Here is a 21215-nt window from a genome sequence, read left to right on the forward strand (position 1 = left end):
AGAGTAAAAGAAGAATGTGTAGAACAACACCACCACTACACAATAATCTCTCCTAATTACTGAGCTGGTTTACAGAGAACCAGGAAGCTTAAGAGGTAACAGATCTCCATACAGAAACATATGGGTTATTAAAACATAGCCTCTCTGGAAAGATGTTTGCCTATCAAGAGCTCCAGCTCCTCATATCACACCTCCCCAGTTTGGCAAGATTAACAGTGTCTACACCACCCAGGAAGACACAGCTGACTACCAGCAGAATCAACTCCACATAGGATGTATTTATTTTTATACATTTAACACAGAAAAGACAGCTGCTGTGAATGGACTCAGCTTGCCCGTGGTGCCCAAGACATTCAGTGCCAGAGGCAACCTGTGACAGTCCACAGCTTCATTATCTCCAACCTGCAGGCAACACATCCTAGAAACGGATCCAGTACATGGAGCTGCGGATGCGGTTGTAATCCAGGAGCTGCTCAATGGGACCTGAGGGAACAGGAGTAAAGTCACTTAGAGACATAGCTAAAAATCCCTGTCTGTACAGTTTCTGGTAGCAGAGCAGCCTGTACTTGCAATTCATAGTAGCTCTGCACAAAACCAGGCAACTACAGCTCTAACCTGCATCAGGAAAACTAGCAGACACCAGCTCCTGACAGAATAAGGTGTTTTCTCACACTGCTCCCCAGTGTTCAGAACAGCTCCCCATACAGGTATCAAATACAGAACCAAGTAACTTCAACATTTCAACTTCCTACTCAAACACTGTCTCCCTTTTCCAAGCTGTTCCACTTTGAAGGCCAGAGGAAACAGCTGCAAGGAGGAGGGGAATTCTCCACACACAGGAAGGAGGCAGCAGAGCTGAGCTGCTTAGGCAGGTCTTCCGAGAGGAATTTGTCCTTGGCCAGACAGACATGCCAGAGCAGCACAGGAGAACCAGGTCCCTTCACTTCCCTTACATAAACCACCCTGACCCCAGGGTAAGGACACCTGGCAGACACGCTGTGCCCGCACCCAGCTACAGGACTCCCAGTCTTAGTCACAGCTCCACAGCAGGCAGAGGTGGGAGGACAGCCAGCTCACTGCCACTGCACCTCCATCACCTGCAAGTCTGATCTCGTGGCAAATGTGCCTTGGCACACCTCCTGTGCAGAGGCAGGAGGATACCAGTAAAGAACCAGAGTGGTTTAAGGAGTCACGACAGACATCTGAGGACTGCCTGCAACTCACATCCACTCAGCTCTCAGCCCCACCTTGTTTTTTAAGTATGTACTGATTGTCACCTACTACTCACCAACGGCTGCAATTGCAGGGCATTTGTCATAAATGTATTTACTGCAGACATCTCTCACCATTTTTGCATCAACAGCCTAAAAAAGACCAAACAAGCAATTAATGACTTTTCCAGCAGATCTACACTTCTCAAAGTTGAAAGTTACTGTTGCTATTACATATCAAGGTCATTAGAAGATACAATCAGACCCTTGGGGGCATCTGCACCAACTGTGCAGCTCTGTCTGCAAGGATGGCTAACATCCCTACACAGTGCATTCTCCTGTGGGTACAGAAGACAAGGCCAAAATCAGAAGTCTTTTAAGGGACAGAGCGGCTGCAGAAATTACACAAACTAGGTGTAGGACACCACTAGGAAAACTGTTACAGGAATTTCAGGTTGTGCCACTTAACACAACTGTATGCCCCCTTTCTGGGATGGACTGACTCCAGTCACAGGGACACAGGATACACTGTGTCTCAGCCAGAGATTCTGACAGTTACATCAGAGCCAGCAGGACAACCACCTGGACTCCAGGCAGTCTGATTAAAGAGTAAGCCACATGTTACTGCAGCAGGCTAAGGCCAGACAATGCTGACACCAACCATGCTCAGGTCCTCCAGCCAAAACAAATGGATACCTACAGAAATCCTGGCATCCCACTCCTCCAGAGGGATACGGCGTCCATAGTGCAAGAGATGGCTTCCAATATTCTCACACACTCGTGTGGTACCTGGATGTTGAAGATATTGCATGGTCAGTGCACCAAGAAGCCTTCCAGAATTGCACAAAGTACAGGCTAGAAACTCTGAGATTAAACCCTCTGCTAACAAAGCACAGTCCTAATTCCCATTCTATGCAGGTCCAGCAGGAGCTACATGATACACAGATTGCTTTACTCTTCTCCAAAGTGTTACAGCCAAGGCAGACTAGTTTGAGGGTCTCAATTCTTAGGTCACCAGGCAGTATGTCATTCCTGGGAGCACAGGAGGCTGGAGTCAGCTGCTTTGACAACACGGCAGAAGGAGTGTGGAGCAGGAAAAGGAAGTTTTGCCCAGTGCCTGCCAGCAGAACTGCAATCTCTAGCACAGGTCCTGTTCCCCAGGAGAACCCCAAGCAGAAACCCTCTGAAAGCTGCACAGTGGTCAATCCATAAATCAGAACATACCATCCACCTGAGCCACCATGGCATTTCGGAGATAGTTCTTGGCTCTTGTCACCTCTGACTCTGTGGCACTAGTGCACAAACGCATCCTGGAGAAGACATGGAAAGACCACAAAAGCACTTGAAGATCTCATGCCTGCTCAGACAGAGAGCAAATTCCTCCCTTTCCCCAGCCTCCTCAAAATTAAGTTGCTATCAACACCGCTTGTCTTGCAGGCCGACATTCATCCTTGATCTCCACAGAGCAGCTAAGAACTAGGGAGCACTGAGCAGCAGGACGCAGGAGCTCCAGCACACGGGCAGGGAATTCAGACAGCAGGATACATGCTGAGTTACACTCAGAGCTTCAGCAGCCCTGGTGCTGGCTCTGGTTGCCCAGCAGCCCAGCAGCACACACTGTGCATTGCCCTGTCATAGGAGAAGGAAGGCATGCCAGCCATTCCCATGCATGGCAAGCTGCTATGGAAACTGATGCTGAAAGAACGAGACAGCTCCACAGTCTGTCTGGACTTCAGCTGCTACATCCCTTCTTCTCCTGCCAATGGCCAAGTCTCTGGGGCAAGGGTTCACTCCACTTGCTCCACAAAGAATGGCTTGTAGATCAGAAGTAGCCTTGAACCATTCATTACTGGTTCATGTCATAAATGACACAATAAGATGGACAGCCAGAAGGCTCCCAAACACTGGCATGATGCCAGCAGCAGGTCATTCATCAGCCACAATACAAGAGTGTGAGCAGCAGGAACTGCCTGCTTTGCACAGGCTTAACAGGACAACAGAGATAAGTCTCTTGGGCACCCAGGAAAACCTTGTCTAAGGAATGATTTCACTTGAATATAAAAAGCCCCAAAGCCTCGGTGCTAATACTTTTGTTTTAAGTATTAAGTAAGACCTGAGGAGCCCTAAGGGATTAAAACAGCTCCTCAAAAGCCACATCCTTAAGAGTTTTATAGAAACCACTTACAGGATCATTTAACCAGAATGCAAGTTAGCAAGAAGTTCATAGAGACACAGCTCTCTGTAAACTTAATATGCTCCCCCAGCAGCTCAGTCCCACAAGAAGCTCAGATCTTGAACAGCAACTTGTGCCAAAGTTGTACTTACCATTCTCCCTGAGCACAAAACATCATATCGTCTATGGACAGAGGGTCAGAAACAAAATGGAAACCAAAGAGGCCGGTGTCAGAGTAGGAGGTGTTGAATGTCTCAAAACTGTGGCAGAGTTTATGCTCCACAGCAAGCGCAGCCAGCCTGCTAGACTGATTCTGTAAATAAGGAGATGCTGTCAGCCATTTCACTTTCAGCTTCCCCACAGCTCAAATTCTTTCCCACTGAGCTGTTTTCACAAAGACCATAGACAAGACAGAGTGGAACACTTTGCTGAAGGAGAGTTTAATTTAGAGCCTTCATGTGGTCAACAGATGAGAATCACTGCTGGAAAAGCCACAGACAATGGCCTAGGAGACCATCCAGCAGAACCATTTCCTTTCCCAGCTGCAGATGAAAAGCTGGTATGCACACCACCGTAGGAGTGGGAAAAAAAATGGGAAGGACAAGGTCTCCCAGCAGCAGGGGTTAGCACAGATATACAGCCAGACAGATTTCAGACGATAACGGATGCAATTCTGAGGTTTTAAACAAGTTCCATTTGCTCTGCAGGGGTAAAACAAGCTTGCATCATCAGACTGTTGAGCATTCAATCCCGCTTCCATCATCACCCCCACTGAGTGGTTAGTTGTGAGGGTGGGAATAAGCTGCTGAGAATTCACCAGCTACACCTCTTGCACAGAAGGTTCATTTGCCAGCATCACCTCTCAAGAACTGTCCTGGATTAGCCTCGATTACACTTCTACTCTACTTTCCAGGCTCCTAACCCCTCCACAGCTGGAAGTCAAGCACAATAGCCTTCCCTAAAGCACATTCAACTAGGGTCTCTGTAACACTTCACATTAAAAGGCTCCAGGCTCTCCCTGCTGCACTCCCAAGACTCTTACCTTGCCACCTCCAAAAGTGCGGTCGTAGCGCCCTATGATGGCATTAGCCACATTGAGGACCACGTTGTCTGGGTCAGCCCATCCTGGACCCTCCACAGCAAGAGCAATATGGGCAAGGGGCAGACCATCATCTCTGGCACGGATCTGGAAAATCATGGAGTGGGGGAGAGCTGCATGAACACTCTGATCTGTCTGCAGCCTGCTATAACGCCAGGCTGACAAACTGGGGCACTTGATGTTATTCCAGTGAAATTTAAGAACCCCAAGCACAACTGAGCACAAACCAGCTGTTCTGATGTGAGTTTTGCAGATCATATGAGCAACAGCCTCATGCTCCTAATGGATTTGGGTCCCATCTAAAACCCAACACGTGGCAGTAAGGACCAAGAACAGAACATGGGAGAACTACCAAGATGGTGCATCATCAGCTTCTCTGAGACACACGAACAGACTTTTCCACTGAGAAGCAGCTGTAATTGGTTTTACATTCATTCCACAGTCTGGCAACAGCTGCTTGTTTTGATGGGGACCAAAACAACTTTACCTCACTCCCTGTGAAGCGACAGCGTGGGAGGTCAGGCACAGAACCTTTTTCCTTGTACGCAAAAGATGCCCCAGTGAAGTGTTGCTTAGCTGCATCTACCAGCTCTCTGTGGGAAATACCTGGCAATGAAAAAGAGAGAGATTGGTCTTAAAACAGACTAATTTAACAAAATTACCTGATTTTACATTAGTGATGTGAGGCAAGTCTGATCACATGCTTGAAAATACAGAGGCTTCCAATGATTACAGGGATCTAGAACTTACCACCAGCAGCTGCCAGGACCATACGAGGTGCTTTGAAATGAATATCAACATATGAAGCCAAATCTGCTCGAGTCAGCTTCCTGGAAAGAACACAGAGACCTGGAACATCAGCATCTCCAGCTCTAGAGGAATGAGAGCCTTAGGAAAAGCAAGTTCACAGTGCAGAGACAGCAGTGATTGTCTTTGTTGTGGGGTAACAATGTTTTTAGAAGACTGCACTGTGTACTGTGTTTGCCCTGTGCTCTAATTCTAGAACACAAAGAACAGGAACCAGCAGCCAAGATGGAGACTACTGAACCAGTCACTGAGCTAACACAAGGCCACTGGTTTAATGAGCACCCATAGCTCTCTGATTTTACTAAAAAACTGAGAAGTATGGAAGAAGGTTCAACCTGTCCATTTCCAACCTGAGGAAGGGCTTGCATGAAGTGGTTCTAAGGAATGCATGCAGCATTACACTTTCTGCAGTGCCAATGGGGAAAACACAGGGCACAAGGAGAAGCCCATGGGCTCCATGTGCACACTATGCAGTCATCATGCCCAGGAAGCAGCAGTCATGCACCCCATGGACTGCATCCCTAGGCTGTGCACCACATCCAGTCTGTTGCTCACTTGATGTTCTCTGTGGTCCCTTCCACGGTGTGGGCCAGCGCAGTCCCCTGGTAAGCAGTGGCATGAAGGTAATCAAAGGTGACATCTGTCAGGTTGCTGTCCATTTCCTTCAACTCCTGAAGGATGATGCCACGCTCCTTCTCGATCTGAGAATCCTCCAGCGCACAGTTCTGCACAAGGTCACTCAGAAGCTCTACAACTGCAACACAATTCCTACATTAGCATCCCTGCCTGATTGCTACCCAGTGCTGCTGAGACACGCTGGGGAGGGCATGCAACACAACAGAGCTGAGTGCTACCCATTCCCAAAACATCTGAGAGGAACAAACACTGATTTAGCAAGAAGTCTCCAGATCAGCTTGCCAAGCACCCCTGCCAGCAGAGTGCAGGCAACATCTGCAGAAGGTGAAGTATATCAGAAGCAGGTACTCTTCCAGATACACACGGAATCCTTACAGAGAGTTTGTGACGCTTACAGCACAGATCATCTCTACAGGAAGCCCACTCAAATCACTGCCTCTGCCCAGAACTTCTCTGACCCAGAGAAGGCAGCATGTGGCAGTACAGAGCACAAGGAGCATCTGCAAGAGCTGGCCTGAGGACTCCTCACACAGCAACTGTCACTCACCTCAGTTGCTAAGCTCCATAAAACAACTACAAACTAGTGATTCCCTCCCATCATCCCTTCTGGATGGGAAGTCCCATCCAGACTTCCTGGCAATGCAGTGCAGCCTGACATAACTAGAACTCTTGGTTTAGGGACACATGAATATACAGCCTTGAAGCACCACATCACAGCACTGCTCTATTCAACTACCAACCAGAACCTCCAATTTACTGCTCAGTTTCAACTTCAGTCTCTGGTCTGCTGGTAGAAAAGATGCTTGGGGGTGAGAAACAGAAGCACATGCACTTACTTAACCTCCCAGTCAGACTTTGCCCCTGGTCATCCTACCTTTGGGCATGTCCTTGGAGAAGGCTTTTATGTAGAAGGCAGTTTGCTCGCGGGAGGTGTAGCCGTTCAGGTGAGCACCCAGACTCTCCACTTCCTTCTCAAAGGCTGAGCCAGGACGCTTCTTTGTGCCCTAAAGGAAACCAGATAAACTCAATTACTAAATGAACAAACTTCCCTTTAGGTCAGAATTAAAGCAATGAAAATAACAATAAAGACCTAAAGAAATAAAAACTGTCATGTGATCCATAAAAGCCAATGGCAGATGCAGGAGAATTAACACTTGGCTTATTTCCTCTAGACAAAGGATGGCTGAGGTGTATTTTGAAAGATCAAAACAAACTTTCAATAAAGCTTGTATTTATTAAAACACAATAAAGCTGCCTAGAAAAATAAAGGCTGTCACTACTAACCAACACAAACTCAGCAGGGAAGGAGACAACAGTATTTGAATAGGACAACCATGGAAGTAAACGAAGAACAAGCCCAAACAAAAAATAAGCAGTTTTCTAGCTAACCAAGCAGTGATATACAGATGACAACAAACAGAAGGAGAAGACTATTTCTAATACAGGGCCCATCCATTAACAAGCTAGCCAGATGCTGTAGTTGCCTATGAAGGCACAGGCTGAACTTGAGTCAGCAAGTCCCAGGCTTAGATGTCTTCTGCCCTGTTCAGCAGACACCTGTACAGCTTGAAAAGCAAGTATTGTAGCCTCTGAACTCTGCTGGACCAGTAAAAAAAAAAACAAAGAAAAATAAACGGCTACAGGATATGCTGCTTTGAACTCTCTGTACTAACCTGAGGGAATATGCTTCATAACACAGTGCTCTGTGTGTGCTACACTTGATAATTACAACATTTTTTCCTTTAAGAGGAAAAATCAGCAAATAGTAGTAAAGAGTAATTTTTATATATAATAATCATGCATGTTTGCAAGTTGCTGCACATTCAACCAATGATTACCACATGGGCTAGATGCCTTTTTAAACTTTTTTTTATACTGTGTGCAAAGACTCTAGCATTCAGATGACCTGACACCCTCCTTCAACAGCCACAGGCTCTGAAACAAGAGGACAATGAATGGACAGAATATTCAGGGCAGCTCTGTGCAGATCTAGCACACATCCTTACCTTAAAGGCCAAGTGTTCCACAAAGAAACCAGCTCCATTGGTCTTTGCATCTTCATAGCGGCTCCCAGCCTCGATAAACACACCCACCTGGCAGCAAAACCAGGGAGCACCAACATCAGAGAAGAAAACAGTCAGCATCCTAACGATACAAACATAACAGCAGAGACAGGAAGTCTTGTCCACAGACATTACACTAGAAGAACCAAAATAAGAACAAACTAGCAACTGTTTCCTGCACATATTTTGCCTTTTTCTCTGTCAGCTTCAGCGAATCTCGTTTTTTTTTACTGATCACTTACTGCTCATACAAAAACTGTAAGCCTAAGCAAATTTGTAGAGCACAAAAACTTGTTTAAAAACAAATACTATACCAGTCTGGGCCTCCTGCTGCTATATTAATACCACCTGTTCACAAAGAGAAGCAGTAGGGTCCCTGTCGAAAGCGCTGGTTCAGACAGGGGTCTGTCCCTTTTGGACAGCTGCAGGCTAGCCAAGGCTGATTGTTTCAAATAAGCCCCTAACTTATGTCAAACTTACCGTGCAGGTTGGTTGATGGGACTCCTCTGAGGCTACACGGAGGCCGTTCTCCAGGGTGGTGACCTGGGTCTCAGGGATATTCTGGAGTGTGTGGGCATAGCTGGCAGCACCTCGCTTCCTTGTCAAATTCAATAAAGCTGCCTGTAAAAATAAAGACTGTCATCACTAGTAACAGACTGTCCTCCTCGGCAACGCCAGGAACTCGGGGGTTTGAAGAGGTGGGAAACTCCGGGGGAAAGGCGCACGAATGGGTCACACCCCAGTACCGGGGCGGAGAGCAGACAGCGGCTCTGCGGCAAGCCCCGCAGCGGGTGACAGTGACAGCCGCCGCTGCTCCGGGGCCCGGGGCTCCCACAGCCACCGCCGCCCGGCCCGCACCGCCCCCCGCGTCCCCATGACCTTCCCGCCCGGGACACAGCGGGCCCGGCAGCCACTCGGCACTGCGGGCCCGCCAGCAGCCCGGCCGGGCTCCCCCGCGCGCTGCCCCCGCGGAGCGCCGTGACTCACAGAGGGGCGCGGGCCCCACAGCAGCGCCCGCCCCGCCGCGCTGCCCGCCCGGCACACTGAGCGCGCCGCCATCTTGTTCTTCCGCACACAGAGCCACGGAGCGCCGGCAGCGCGACTGCGCCTGCGCGAGGCGGGGCCGGGGCGGCGGCCACAAGCGCGCGCAGACCGGGCGGGCAGGCGGCGGCGCCCCCTGGTGGCGGGAGGGCGCGGCGGGAGGGGCGCGTACGGGACAGCCCGGGATGGGATCGGGAGAGGGGGATCCCGGGATGGGATCGGGAGAGGGGGATCCCGGGGATGGGATCGGGACAGGGGGATCCCGGGGATGGGATCGGGACAGGGGGATCCCGGGGATGGGATCGGGACAGGGGAATCCCGGGGATGGGATCGGGAGAGGGGGATCCCGGGATGGGATCGGGAGAGGGGGATCCCGGGGATGGGGATCGGGACAGGGGCATCCCGGGGATGGGGATCGGGACAGGGGGATCCCGGAATGGGGATCGGGACAGGGGGATCCCGGGGATGGGATCGGGAGAGGGGGATCCCGGGATGGGATCGGGAGAGGGGGATCCCGGGGATGGGGATCGGGACAGGGGGATCCCGGGGATGGGGATCGGGACAGGGGGATCCCGGGATGGGATCGGGACAGGGGGATCCCGGGGATGGGGATCGGGACAGGGGGATCCCGGGGATGGGGATCGGGACAGGGGGATCCCGGGGATGGGATCGGGACAGGGGGATCCCGGGGATGGGGATCGGGACAGGGGGATCCCGGAATGGGGATCGGGACAGGGGGATCCCGGAATGGGGATCGGGAGAGGGGGATCCCGGGATGGGGATCGGGACAGGGGGATCCCGGGGATGGGGATCGGGACAGGGGGATCCCGGGATGGGGATCGGGAGAGGGGGATCCCGGGGATGGGAATCGGGACAGGGGGATCCCGGAATGGGGATCGGGAGAGGGGGATCCCGGGATGGAGATCGGGACAGGGGAATCCCGGGGATGGGGATCGGGACAGGGGGATCCCGGGATGGAGATCGGGACAGGGGGATCCCGGGGATGGGGATCGGGACAGGGGGATCCCGGGGATGGGATCGGGACAGGGGGATCCCGGGGATGGGGATCGGGACAGGGGGATCCCGGGGATGGGATCGGGACAGGGGGATCCCGGGATGGGGATCGGGACAGGGGGATCCCGGGGATGGGGATCGGGACAGGGGGATCCCGGGATGGAGATCGGGACAGGGGGATCCCGGGGATGGGGATCGGGACAGGGGGATCCCGGGATGGGATCGGGACAGGGGGATCCCGGGGATGGGAATCGGGACAGGGGGATCCCGGGATGGGATCGGGACAGGGGGATCCCGGGGATGGGGATCGGGACAGGGGGATCCCGGGATGGGGATCGGGACAGGGGGATCCCGGGGATGGGATCGGGACAGGGGGATCCCGGGATGGAGATCGGGACAGGGGGATCCCGGGGATGGGGATCGGGACAGGGGAATCCCGGGGATGGGGATCGGGACAGGGGGATCCCGGGATGGGGATCGGGAGAGGGGATCCCGGGGATGGGGATCGGGACAGGGGGATCCCGGGGATGGGATCGGGACAGGGGGATCCCGGAATGGGGATCGGGAGAGGGGATCCCGGGATGGGGATCGGGAGAGGGGATCCCGGGGATGGGGATCGGGACAGGGGGATCCCGGGGATGGGATCGGGAGAGGGGGATCCCGGGGATGGGGATCGGGACAGGGGGATCCCGGGGATGGGGATCGGGAGAGAGGGATCCCGGGGATGGGGATCGGGACAGGGGGATCCCAGAATGGGGATCGGGAGAGGGGATCCCGGGATGGGGATCGGGAGAGGGGATTTAAGTCTCATTTTATAAGAAAAGAGGCATCACTGAGTGGCTTTGGTGAAAAGCATTCTACAAGTGCTCGGAATAGAATTAGAATCCAAACGAACAAGTATTTCAGGAAAGCCTGAGATATCGCCTGTGATATTGCCTTCTAAGATGTTCACTTAAGGACTCAATGCTCCATCCAAATACTGGCAGATTAGTCAGAGGAGAAAATAGTTTTTATGGTCCTTTGGGAAGATAGGGCTTGCAGGGAATTTGGTACTTCCTGGTCTATTGCTTATATTCCAAGAAAGAGTATTAAATACTGAAACAACCTTTGAAAGGTAAAGTGATTGTGAATGTGAAAGTCCAGTGCACGGCAGTCTCAGAAAGGAACACATCGACGCCCTTTAAATCCCAACACACAAGCTGTGACTTGGCAGTGTATGCCACTTTTTACCAAACCACAGCAGAATGCAGATGAAAAAAACAGGCCATTAGGTAAGATAGAGTATGAAGCAGTATGAAAGAGGAAAGCAGCTGAGAGCATCAACTGGTAAGTGGCATAAGAAATGTCAGTATTCTTATTGACATTAGCAGGAATTTGCAATGAGTCTATGAAAATTACAAACTAGGCAAAAGAAAATGGGGCTGATGACTATACTGACATAGTGTTTCCTAACAGGGATTTACAAAATATAAAGACTGTATCATCCTTTAATCTGAAGTAAGACATTAAAATGACAATAAGGAAATGGCATCAAATGCTAGAAAGACTCTGGGCAGCATACTAACAGATAGAAATGCCACTGATACACTGAGAAAACTGACACTAATGCAGCAGCATTGTACTAAACCCCAGAAATGTCCAATGCTTCACTGTCTGGCATTTCATTAATATGCACATAGCAGCTCTGCAACATTTCTACTGATCCCCTTCTTGGCTAACCACTAGCTTCTTCAGTAGTGCCAAGATTTTATGTAGATGATCTGAGAGATACAAACTGATACCCTTCAAGTGAAACACATTGTGGAGAGAAAATCCTGTCTGAGATGTTCAGTCATTCCATTTTCTAGACAGACTAAATAAAAAGAAAAGCAAACTTTAGGATTGTGCACTTGCTATTACAAAACATCTACTAGCACCTGAAAATAAACTAGCAGAAATTCAGTATAAATGAGACTTGAGGCAAATAACCCTTTGAAGAGAATAATGAGGCGATAAATAAAAACAACACATTTCCAGGCTGTCGAGGTACTTCAGATGTAAGGAATTTTTGTTAAGAATTGAACAAAGAAAGACCTGTCACTTTTTTGCAGAATGCCATATAAACTTCTTATAAACTTCATACTCCATACTTCACCAACAGTCCAAGTCACATCATCTGCAGATACTGACCACATGTGCTTCTGGTTGATACAAACCCCCATTACCTAAGTAAGAAAGGACTGGAAAAGCAGTTTGCAAAGATTAACAACTTAGCATTACTGTGGCTGATTACATGCTCTGACCCTTTTTTGCCTTCAGCTATGCATATTGTACCCTCCTACCCTCATATCTTTTTTCTACTAAGATACTTCTTTCTGTTTGTTAAATTTTTGTATCATTTTTGATTTAACTTTAAATGTGCCTTAGAAGTATTAAGTTTATTGCTGGTTAAGACAATCCAAAATTATAACCTACAAAAATTCCCTGGTCTTCAAGAATTATTTGATTCAGAATCTCCCTATTTCTATATAGGTAGGATTATTATTATTATTATTATGCTCATTAGCACAATACTGAACCATTAACTAAGCTTTTGCTGTTTAAAATTAAAGTTCCTAGTGCTTTTAACAAATCATCTACTACGTAAGTGCCATGCTCATGTATGAATTATTGGACATTTTACATGACTAAATTATGCATGCTAATTATATGCAATACAGATAAAGAATCTGTGACAATCAACAAACTAACCTAAATCATGTATGAGTAAATGAATCACAAAAATTAGCGTGTGAAATAAGTATTGAATACATCTGAAGAGTAAGAAAAGAATACAAAGCATCTGAAATATTAAAGTGCATTAATATATTAAAAAACATGATGAATGAAGTAATGCATTTTAAAATCTTACCTTTTTAGTTTTTCAGGGAACAGCATCAATAGCGCTGGTGTTAAAGCTTCCTTCCATTTCTCATACTCTGGCAGCTGGACTCTGCCTCTTTATCAGCATCTGAAAGACATGTATCCATGTCCTCATCTTCACCATAATTGCCCAGTATTTCCAGGGACTGTAGAGGAGATCTGTCACAACCACCAAGTTTCCAGTTAGATCTTCAGAAAGCAATTTAATGCCTGTTTCAGCACCGCTTACTCCTCAAAAAAAACAACACTAGTAAAGTAGAACCATCAATATACACAAGTCCAAAAAGCTGACACAGGCAGACATCTAAGCTTCTGTTAGCTGCAAAGAAGGAATGTAGTTGTCTTGGTTTTGGGACAAATTTCAGGAGAAAATGCTCTGGAATGAGTGTTTCATCTAAAGAAAAAGGGCTTCAGTAACTCCCTTCTGCCAGTGAGAGAAACAGATACCAGCGGGTGAAAGTGAAAAAACCTCCTGTTTATTAACAAAAAAAATTAAGGGTGAGTGCAAGGCACAGAAAAAAAAATTGAATAAATGGTAGATATTGAAATTGTGGAACAAACCTTAGCTCTCCCCCACCCCTACAACCCAGTATCAGCCTTCTCTTGGCTGCAGCAACTTCCCCTTTGGTGTATTTGTGATTGCAGCCAGCAGGAGCACTGGGGGCTCCCCATTTGGGCAGTGCTGTGACTCTTGTCAGAATGGGGATCCCCACCCTGTTGCTCCCTTGGCCACAGCCCCACACAGAGGGAGGGTGCTGGGGAGCCCTCATGGGGGAAAATGAACTGGAATCCTCCTGCAGGGAGGGTCTTCCCAGCAGTGCTGGGCTGCAGCCAAAAGTACCATTATTGAGGAAAGGGCATTGAAGCCAACCCTGAGAAACACCACGTAGCTTTATTCATGATGGCAGCCCACTGCTGGGAGCAGGAACCCTTTGGCCTCTCCACCGCCCCCCAAACCACGTGCAGGCCTGGTGGGGCAGGCCCGTGCTGGGGCAATGGGGAGGCACTGGGGGCCCCTCAGCATGGCAGCCAGCAGCAGCTCTGTGCAGCAGCAGCCCCACCACAGCAAGGCTCATGGACAGGGCAGGGCCCCAGCACTCAGAGTCCAGAGGGGCTGGTGGGGATCAGGGCTCTGGGCCCCAGGTGGGCGAGTTGGTGTCATCAGGGTGGCAACGCCTTCCTTGTCTGCCCGGCTCCTGGCGGAGATGGCTTCCTCTTGAGGGGCTACATCCTGGTCCTGTGCTCCACCTAAGGGGGCAGATAGGGAGGGGTTGGTGTGGCTGCCCTCTCCACGGCCATGCTGGGCACAGCAAGGCTGGGTGCTCACCGAGGCCTGCCGCCGCTCCCTGCTGACGTGCTCCACGGCATCGTGCACCGAGGGGAAGAAGGAGTGCTTGGTGATGGCTGAACTGAAGAAATTGCCCCGCTCCAGCTGGGCCAGGACGGATACTGTGTGGAGGGATAAGTATCTAAAGTGATGGCACCTAGCTGAGCCCCCCGCCACCCACCTGGATCAGCCTCCTCCCGCCTCCTGTGTTGTGGGCGACACCCGGGTCACCACCAGGGATCCAGCTTCGAGGCTCAGATTGGATCCATGTCACAACCTGCAGCACCTGTCCCCTGGGGACACCCTGGAGGGACCCCCCCGGGCTATCAGCTGTGTGCCAAAGCTGGCCCTGCCCGGCCAGGGCTCATGACTCTGTAGATCCCCCTCACCCCCGCAGCCGGCAACGAAGACGTCCACTTCTATCTCTTGGAAATCCTTGAAGATCTGAAAATGGGAAAAACCATTTTACCCAAGAAGAGGGATGGGAAGCAGCCATCGGGGCACCCCTCAGTGAGAGTGCTGTCCTGCCTGCTCCCCAGGCCCTTACATTCTTCAGGATCTTGATGGAGACAGTGTCCACGAAGCTGACGGGGCTGAAGTCCAAGATGACGGTGTGGAAGCTGGGCTGGGGCAGCCCTAAGCTCTGCAGGGTGGGCTCTGAGGGTGCACTGCTCTCTCCCCCACTCAACTCAATCACCGCCGGGCCTGGACCGTTCTCCACGTTCTGGGGAAGGGATGGAGACCCGGCATCATTGCCCCAGGGCTGGCAGCACCCTGGTCATGGCAGCGCTCCCCAAGGCTCCCCTTGGTGAAGCTCTTTGGCTGTATGAGGGCACAGGCAGTGGGTGCCCCAGGAGTGTCCCTCTCACATCTTCACCCATTCTGGGCTCTTTTCAGATCAAAATCCACCCCTCTCCCCAGCACCACTCTGCACAGCCGGACTCATTAGCTGGCACCAGGCCAACCTTTGCTCTTAATTCCGATTAAACTTGCCAAAAGGTTAATGACTTGGCAGGTCCAACACATAATCATTAACAGCCCGGCTCTCCCACCAACCCTGGGTGTGACACTGTGACCCAGTTCAGTTCCAGTGCTTTTCTCACCCATTGGCCCTAAACCAGGGAACTGTGTGGGCCACCAAGCCCCACTAGTACACTGACAGAAGTGTCAGGGCCAGGGAGGGAAGAGGTGCAGGATGGCACTGGAGGGGTGGTGCCCTGCATCAAGGAAGCACCTTTTTCCTTTTTGCCTTTTCCTTCTCCAGTTTCTTCTGCTGTTTCTTCAGCTTCTTGAGGGCCTTCTTTTTCTTCTCAATCAGGCGGTCCACATCAATGCCGCTCTGCAAAGCAATGTGTCCCTGTGTCCAACTGCCCTGACACCACCCTGCTGCTGGCAGGCAGGAGACACAGGAAGCACTCTGAAGCGGTGGCTCTCCACCTACCTTCTTCTTCAGGGCCTCAGCATACAGCTCCACGTTGGCAAAATAGACAGTGGAAGAAGAGCGGAAGATCTTCACACCAGGGACCTCCTGTGCCTGGGGGCAGATGGGGAGGGTGCTACCTCAGGGATGGAGCCACCTGCTCCCCTTCCCTCTCCCTCATCAAAATTCTCCCAGCCCCTTCTCCCAGTGAGCCACTACTGGGGGTGCTTTGAACTGCCCCCCCCCCCCCCCACAGCAGGCAGCTCTCCCCCCACCCCTGGTGCTGTTACCATGTCATATTCCGTCACATCCCTGTAGACATCGGTGTCAGAGATGCGCCCCAGGATGGAGTAATGGGGGCTGCAGGGAGCAGAGCAAGGGGCTGAGGTCACCACAGGCTCCCCCTGCCCTTGGGATGTGGCACCAGCCCCAACCCCGGGGTACTCACAGCTGGGTACGGAAGATGACCGTGAGCAACCCAAAGGCCACCGAGACCGCCAGGCCGATGTCCAAGTTCAGCAGGAGGGTGGCTACAAATGTCACAATCCAGACCAGCTGGAGAGGGGACATAGTCAGCTGCAGCACACCCTCTCCATTGGCACCCACAAGCCTCAGGGAGGGTGGAGAAATCCTCTGCAGGAACAAGAGCACAGCCCCAGGGCTGGCCAGCACCTTACCAGGTCCACCCGGTTGGACTTCCAGAGAGTGCTGAGGTCACGGAACTGCTTGAACATGCCCTTGAGGTTGACAATGATGATGGCAGCTAAGATGGCCTAGGAGAGAAATCTCTGCAGCTAAGAGGAAGCTGAGGGCAAATCTCTTTCCTGTTCCCCTACCACATCACCATGCCATGGGACAGGCACAGGTGTGGGATGTGACACAGAGGTTGTGGGACTAGATGTACCTTGGGCAGGTCCCGGAAGAGCTCTCCAATCTTCAGAATGGTCACCAGGATGACCAGGGATGCAATGACACCAGCTACCTGTGCAGAAGGAGAGTGGGAGGTGAGGGGTGAGCCCCCACTTCTCACTGTAGTTCCTGCCTCTGGTTCAGCCCCAGAGAGCACCTCCCAGACCTACCTGGCTGTTTCCCCCTGTGCTCTCCTGTACCAGGCTCCTCGACATGGAGCAGCTGATGGCAAAACACTGGAAGAAACCTCCCAGGAAGTTGGAAAGGCCCAGTGCAATCAGCTCCTGCAGGGACAGAGCAGTGTCAGGGGAGCAGCATGATGGTGCAAGAAGGGCAAGATAGCTTTTACCCAGGGTGGGGGCCCTGAGGGTGCCTCAGAGCATCACCTGGTTGCTGTCCACTTTGTAGCCATGTTTCAGGGCAAAGATTTTTCCCAGGGAGATGCAGATGGCATAGCCTACCACAGCAATGGCAAAGGCATTGCCCGCCACCTGCCCAAAGTAGCTGATTTTAGGGGCCACAGGCGGCTTCAACCTACATTCAAGAGAGAGATGGGGCTCAAACAGGGGTGCTGTGGGCAGCACGGTACCCTGGCACAGCCCCCTTCACTGTCAGGCCCTGCTCACCCGCTGGGGATGTTGCCCACCACAGAGATGCCAAACTTGTCATTCAGGTTGACCCCATAGGAGATGCCAGTGGAAACGATGATCTAGGGGAGAATGACTGGAGTAAGGCAGGGTCTTCCTGCACAGGGACTGTGGTGGAGAAAAAGGAGGAGGCACAACACATGCCCTGGATGGAGCTGCACTGGTAAAGGAACCCCATTCCACCTCTCCCCACTCTGAAGGGGACAGAGATACACCAGGGATTCCTGGCTGCATCTCCACAGGGGGTTGGGACAGCTCTGGGTACCGTGATGAGCTCGATGGGGATGGGCATGGGCAATTTGGCAGCAAACTTGTGGTTGAGCTCTTTCACAATCAAGATGGCCACCATGGCAATGATGGCGGTCACCAGGGTGCCCACATTGGTGTCTGGCAGCTTCTTGCAGAGATCGATGACGGTCTAGAGAACAAAGGAGGAGGGCATGTGCTCAGGAAAGCAGATGCCCCCCCAGCAGGTTTTGGAGGACTCTGTGTGCCCCATAGGTGAGCACCAAGGGTCCTTGGGTGCCAGCAAGCCCCTACTCACCACAAACAGTGAGAGCGGCCCTGAGTGCTCGCCCTGGGAGACTCCAAAAACATTTTTGAGCTGGGAGACGAGGACGTGCACAGAGGAAGCAGTGGTGTAGCCACGCACCAGCGGGTCTGAGAGATAGGTCACCACAAATCCAAACTGCAGGAGGCCCAGGGCCACCTGGAAGAAGAGATGGCAGAAATGACCCACAGGTTACAGTCTGTTTTCTGCTAGACTTGGCTTAAGGTACCACCTTACCTGGAAGATACCTGTCAGGACAGTGATGGTGGCCACCAGCTCCACCCTGGCAGCATCACGCAATTCCTCATTGGTTACATTGGTGCCGTTGACAGACTCCACAAAGTTCTCGCTGGGCACCAGGGATTCCGTCAAACTCCCAATCATGACAGAGATGACAGCAAAGGGACCTGATAACAGGTAGAGTGTGGGCAGTGAGCTCAAGTGGGCACCAGGACTTCTCTGAGAGGAGCTCTTAAGGGATCAGCTTCCCTCTCCTTAGGCCAGGCTCAAAGTATACACACTATACTTTGACTCTGGCTTGGCCAACTCCCTTCTTGGTGGAGCAAAGTAAAGGCAAGGAAAGTTCCCCCAACAGCTGATGTGGCAATGCTGTGCCATGGACATCCTTGTTCCCTCCCCACCATTGCTGTTCAAGCACATGGTCCCTCAGCTCACCCACGGAGTTGTGCCTTGACGTTCCAAAGAAGAAGTAGAGGAAGACGGGGTAAAAGGAGGAGTAGAGACCCGTGACCGGCGGCAGCCCAGCCAGCAGCGCATAGGCAAGCCCTAGAAGGTGGAGCAGGGAGAAATGTCACCAACAGCCAACCCCTGGCCACCCCACCCATGGGGAGCCCCTGGCAGCCTGTGCTTGGCATCACTCACCCTGGGGCAGGTGCATGATGCCCACACTGAAGCCTGAAACAATGTCCCCCAGGAGCCAGTCCTTGACGGGGTAGCGGGGCAGCCAGCGCAGGAAGGGCAGGAAGCGGAACAGCAGGGACTTGGCAGCAGAGCCCGAGCATCTGGCAGGGAGGGAGCAGCAGCTGAAGTTCAGCACAAGTGCAGGGGGCTTGGGGACATCAGTGAGGGGGGATGGGGTTCATGGGAAGCAATGGGATCTGTGGGACTATCAGCTCCATCCACTGGAGCCTGGCATCTCTCCAGGCAGGAGGACAGAGTGGGGACATGGGTATTTGGGCACAGGGAAATGCACCCCCAGGTCTGCAGCTCCCTGTGGTGGTGGGGCTGGGGTGCAACATGCCTGGCAAGGTCCAGGCACATCCCGCTGGCCACATGGTCTTACCTGGTCTTGCGGAGACAGCCACGCAAAGAGGGCTTAGTGGGAGGTTTCCTCTGCGCCACCTCCTCCAGTTCAGCCTCACTCAGCACCTTGTGGGGCGCTCGGTGGGTCAGGGACATCTCTGCTGCCATGCCCACCTGGCTGTCCGGAATGCCAGTCCACTGCAAGGACACGAGGGACAGCTCAGCCACATCTCCACGGCCAGGGGCAGCCAGCACCCCACCCAGCCTGAAGCCCCTCCTCAAGCTGCTCTTGCCCACGACACCACCCCGTCCTGGCCCGGTGGGCAGGAATGGCCCTGAGAATAGGCGTGAGCCGAGTTCTGGGAGTCCTGAAGCAGCAGCAGTGGCTCAAAATGGAGAGCAGCAGGCAGTCAGCAGGTGGGCAGGGAGGGAACTGAGGCTTCGGCAATCAGTGCTGCCCACTCCTGCCCCACAGCAGCCCCTTCCACCCCCCTGGGATTCACAGCTGGGGTCTGCCAGCAGACCTGCCTCAGGGGCTCCTCCTCCAGCTGCCCACGCAGGACCAGCCTCGATGCCAGCCACCTTCGCCTCCGTGTACTGCAGCAAGGCAGGGCATGGGCTAGCACAGCTGCTGAGCAGAGCCCCAGCCATCTCACAGCCCCATCTGCAGACTTTGTCCCTTTACACATGAGGGGAGCAGGAATGTGAAACCCTGGCAAATGTCACAGCTCACCATCCCTCCAGCAGTGCCCTCCCTTGACCCCTGCAGTGCAGAGCAGGATGAGCCTGTGAGCAGAGAAGCTGGGCTGGGCTGAGGTCTCATCCTTCACAAGGACTGAGGAATCCCTGTACAAATCCACAGCTTGTCCTTGCTCAGGGCTCACTCTGAAAGCTGCCCCATCATGCTGGGCCCACACAGCTGGTGGCCTGCTCAGTCTTAAAGTGCTCATTCACCTGCAGCTGGACCCTTGATCCCCTTGCTGGGTTCCCTGCCCAGTCCTAAGGTGGGTGCTCATCCACTTGCTAATGGACCCACAATCCCCTCCCTGAGTGCCTGGGGCTGTGCCAGCCTGAGTCCCTGTGTTATCCTCAGCCTTCCTACCAGCTGTGCTCAAACTGCTCAGGAGCCACCAGCCAGATGCATGCTCTGCTTCCTCCTATTTATTAAAACCAGCCAGTGATCTTCGAGACACAGTGCTCTGCCTCCTGTCCTTCCTCCTGCCTTGCCAAGATGCTCCACTTCCCAGCCCCATGGATGCACAGCACCGACCATGCTCCCCTTGGTGCCCAGCTGTGGCAGACCCAGCATTGTCACCACTGTGCCCAGAGCCATCCCATTCTGAGGACTGTCTACTACAGAGTCCTTGTCTCCAGTTATATCCAGGATGCTGTCATGCCTGACCACCCGTGCCACGTGCAAGGTAGGGGGCTTCTTGTCACTGGGCACAAGCTGGTGCCACCCTCCTGCCAAGAGCTGCCTCCCCAGGGCACTGCTGTGCCCCCACGGCTCCCATGGATGTCCACTCCCCAGCCCATGTCCTGGAGCAGGAGCTGTGACCAGGACAAGAAGGGTTACCCCGCAGCCTCTGGTCTTGGCATCCAGGGTATTTCCCCCCGACCCTTGCTTACCTGCTGGAAACAGGTGTGCTATGCTCTGTGGACTACCCTGGTCTCACACAACTCGCACAGATCCAGCTGTTATCTTGTTCCAAAGGTCCCCCGTGTAGGGCTATAGTAGGATTATAGTCCTACTGAAACCATCACACCTCCCTGGGCTTTATCACGACCTAGAATTGTTTGTGAGGGAATTTCTGAGTCACATTTGGCCCAGGCCAATGGGGACACGGCAGCAGAAATCCGGGCTCAGATGTTTGACCAGTAGCAAGGTGTGTGTGAAGGCAGTGGGCAGGGCCAGCCGGGCATTAGAGAATCCTGGATCCTCTGGATGGTGGGATGGGGCTGGCAAGCAGCAGGAGCAGTGACATCCAGGTCCACAATCTCCGGAGTTGGAGCAACTTGTCTGCATCCCTGGTGCCTGGTGGGGGCAGCCTGTGGCCACCTTGGCTCCCTGTAGTGACCACAGCCCAGGTCCCACAGCTTTCAGTGATGCTGAGCCTCTTCCCTCAACCCATCCCTGGCCCTTCCTATCCACTC

The 21215-nt window shown here is 52.4% G+C and overlaps 2 protein-coding genes across 4 annotated transcripts; both read right to left on the bottom strand.

The window, feature by feature from the left end:
* Positions 1-263: 263 nt before the first annotated feature.
* LOC130258150 (cytochrome b-c1 complex subunit 1, mitochondrial) lies at positions 264-9122 on the bottom strand. The gene is made up of 13 exons (XM_056501270.1): positions 8977-9122; positions 8470-8610; positions 7933-8019; positions 6801-6930; positions 5846-6044; positions 5234-5313; positions 4971-5089; positions 4427-4570; positions 3537-3697; positions 2436-2521; positions 1912-2000; positions 1289-1364; positions 264-483 (listed from the first exon to the last, which is right to left on the bottom strand). The coding sequence occupies exons 1-13, from the start codon at positions 9046-9048 to the stop codon at positions 419-421; spliced, it is 1449 nt and encodes a 482-aa protein (XP_056357245.1). The 5' UTR covers positions 9049-9122; the 3' UTR covers positions 264-418.
* A 4696-nt stretch (positions 9123-13818) lies between these two features.
* Positions 13819-20774, bottom strand: SLC26A6 (solute carrier family 26 member 6). Of its 3 annotated transcripts, none has more exons than XM_056501466.1 (20): positions 20691-20774; positions 19102-19259; positions 18681-18820; positions 18474-18584; positions 18036-18205; positions 17793-17957; positions 17514-17666; positions 17228-17310; positions 16988-17135; positions 16768-16885; positions 16597-16670; positions 16370-16465; positions 16141-16247; positions 15983-16052; positions 15714-15806; positions 15507-15611; positions 14820-14996; positions 14662-14716; positions 14273-14394; positions 13819-14193 (listed from the first exon to the last, which is right to left on the bottom strand). In XM_056501466.1, the coding sequence occupies exons 2-20, from the start codon at positions 19227-19229 to the stop codon at positions 14170-14172; spliced, it is 2139 nt and encodes a 712-aa protein (XP_056357441.1). In that variant the 5' UTR covers positions 19230-19259; positions 20691-20774; the 3' UTR covers positions 13819-14169. The 3 variants fall into 3 exon arrangements, with proteins under 3 accessions (XP_056357441.1, XP_056357442.1, XP_056357443.1); XM_056501467.1 differs by lacking the exon at positions 20691-20774 and adding an exon at positions 19586-19734 and having other exon boundaries at positions 16597-16674; positions 16772-16885; XM_056501468.1 differs by lacking the exon at positions 20691-20774 and adding an exon at positions 19586-19709.
* Between the last annotated feature and the right edge of the window lie 441 nt (positions 20775-21215).

This window comes from Oenanthe melanoleuca, chromosome 12 (assembly GCF_029582105.1).
Source record: "Oenanthe melanoleuca isolate GR-GAL-2019-014 chromosome 12, OMel1.0, whole genome shotgun sequence".
NCBI classification, from domain to species: domain Eukaryota; kingdom Metazoa; phylum Chordata; class Aves; order Passeriformes; family Muscicapidae; genus Oenanthe; species Oenanthe melanoleuca.

Coding starts and splice junctions, on each gene's coding strand:
- SLC26A6 (XM_056501466.1), bottom strand. CDS start 19,229: ATGGCAGCAGAGATGTCCCTGACCCACCGAGCGCCCCACAAGGTGCTG. Junction 16,671..16,767: donor AGGGGGAAACAGCCAGGTAG/GTCTGGGAGGTG, acceptor CTGCACAGGTAG/CTGGTGTCATTGCATCCCTG. Junction 14,194..14,272: donor GGGAGCGGCGGCAGGCCTCG/GTGAGCACCCAG, acceptor CTGCCCCCTTAG/GTGGAGCACAGGACCAGGAT.
- LOC130258150 (XM_056501270.1), bottom strand. CDS start 9,048: ATGGCGGCGCGCTCAGTGTGCCGGGCGGGCAGCGCGGCGGGGCGGGCG. Junction 8,020..8,469: donor CCCATCAACCAACCTGCACG/GTAAGTTTGACA, acceptor TTTTGCTGCCAG/GTGGGTGTGTTTATCGAGGC. Junction 2,001..2,435: donor CATGGTGGCTCAGGTGGATG/GTATGTTCTGAT, acceptor TTCAACATCCAG/GTACCACACGAGTGTGTGAG.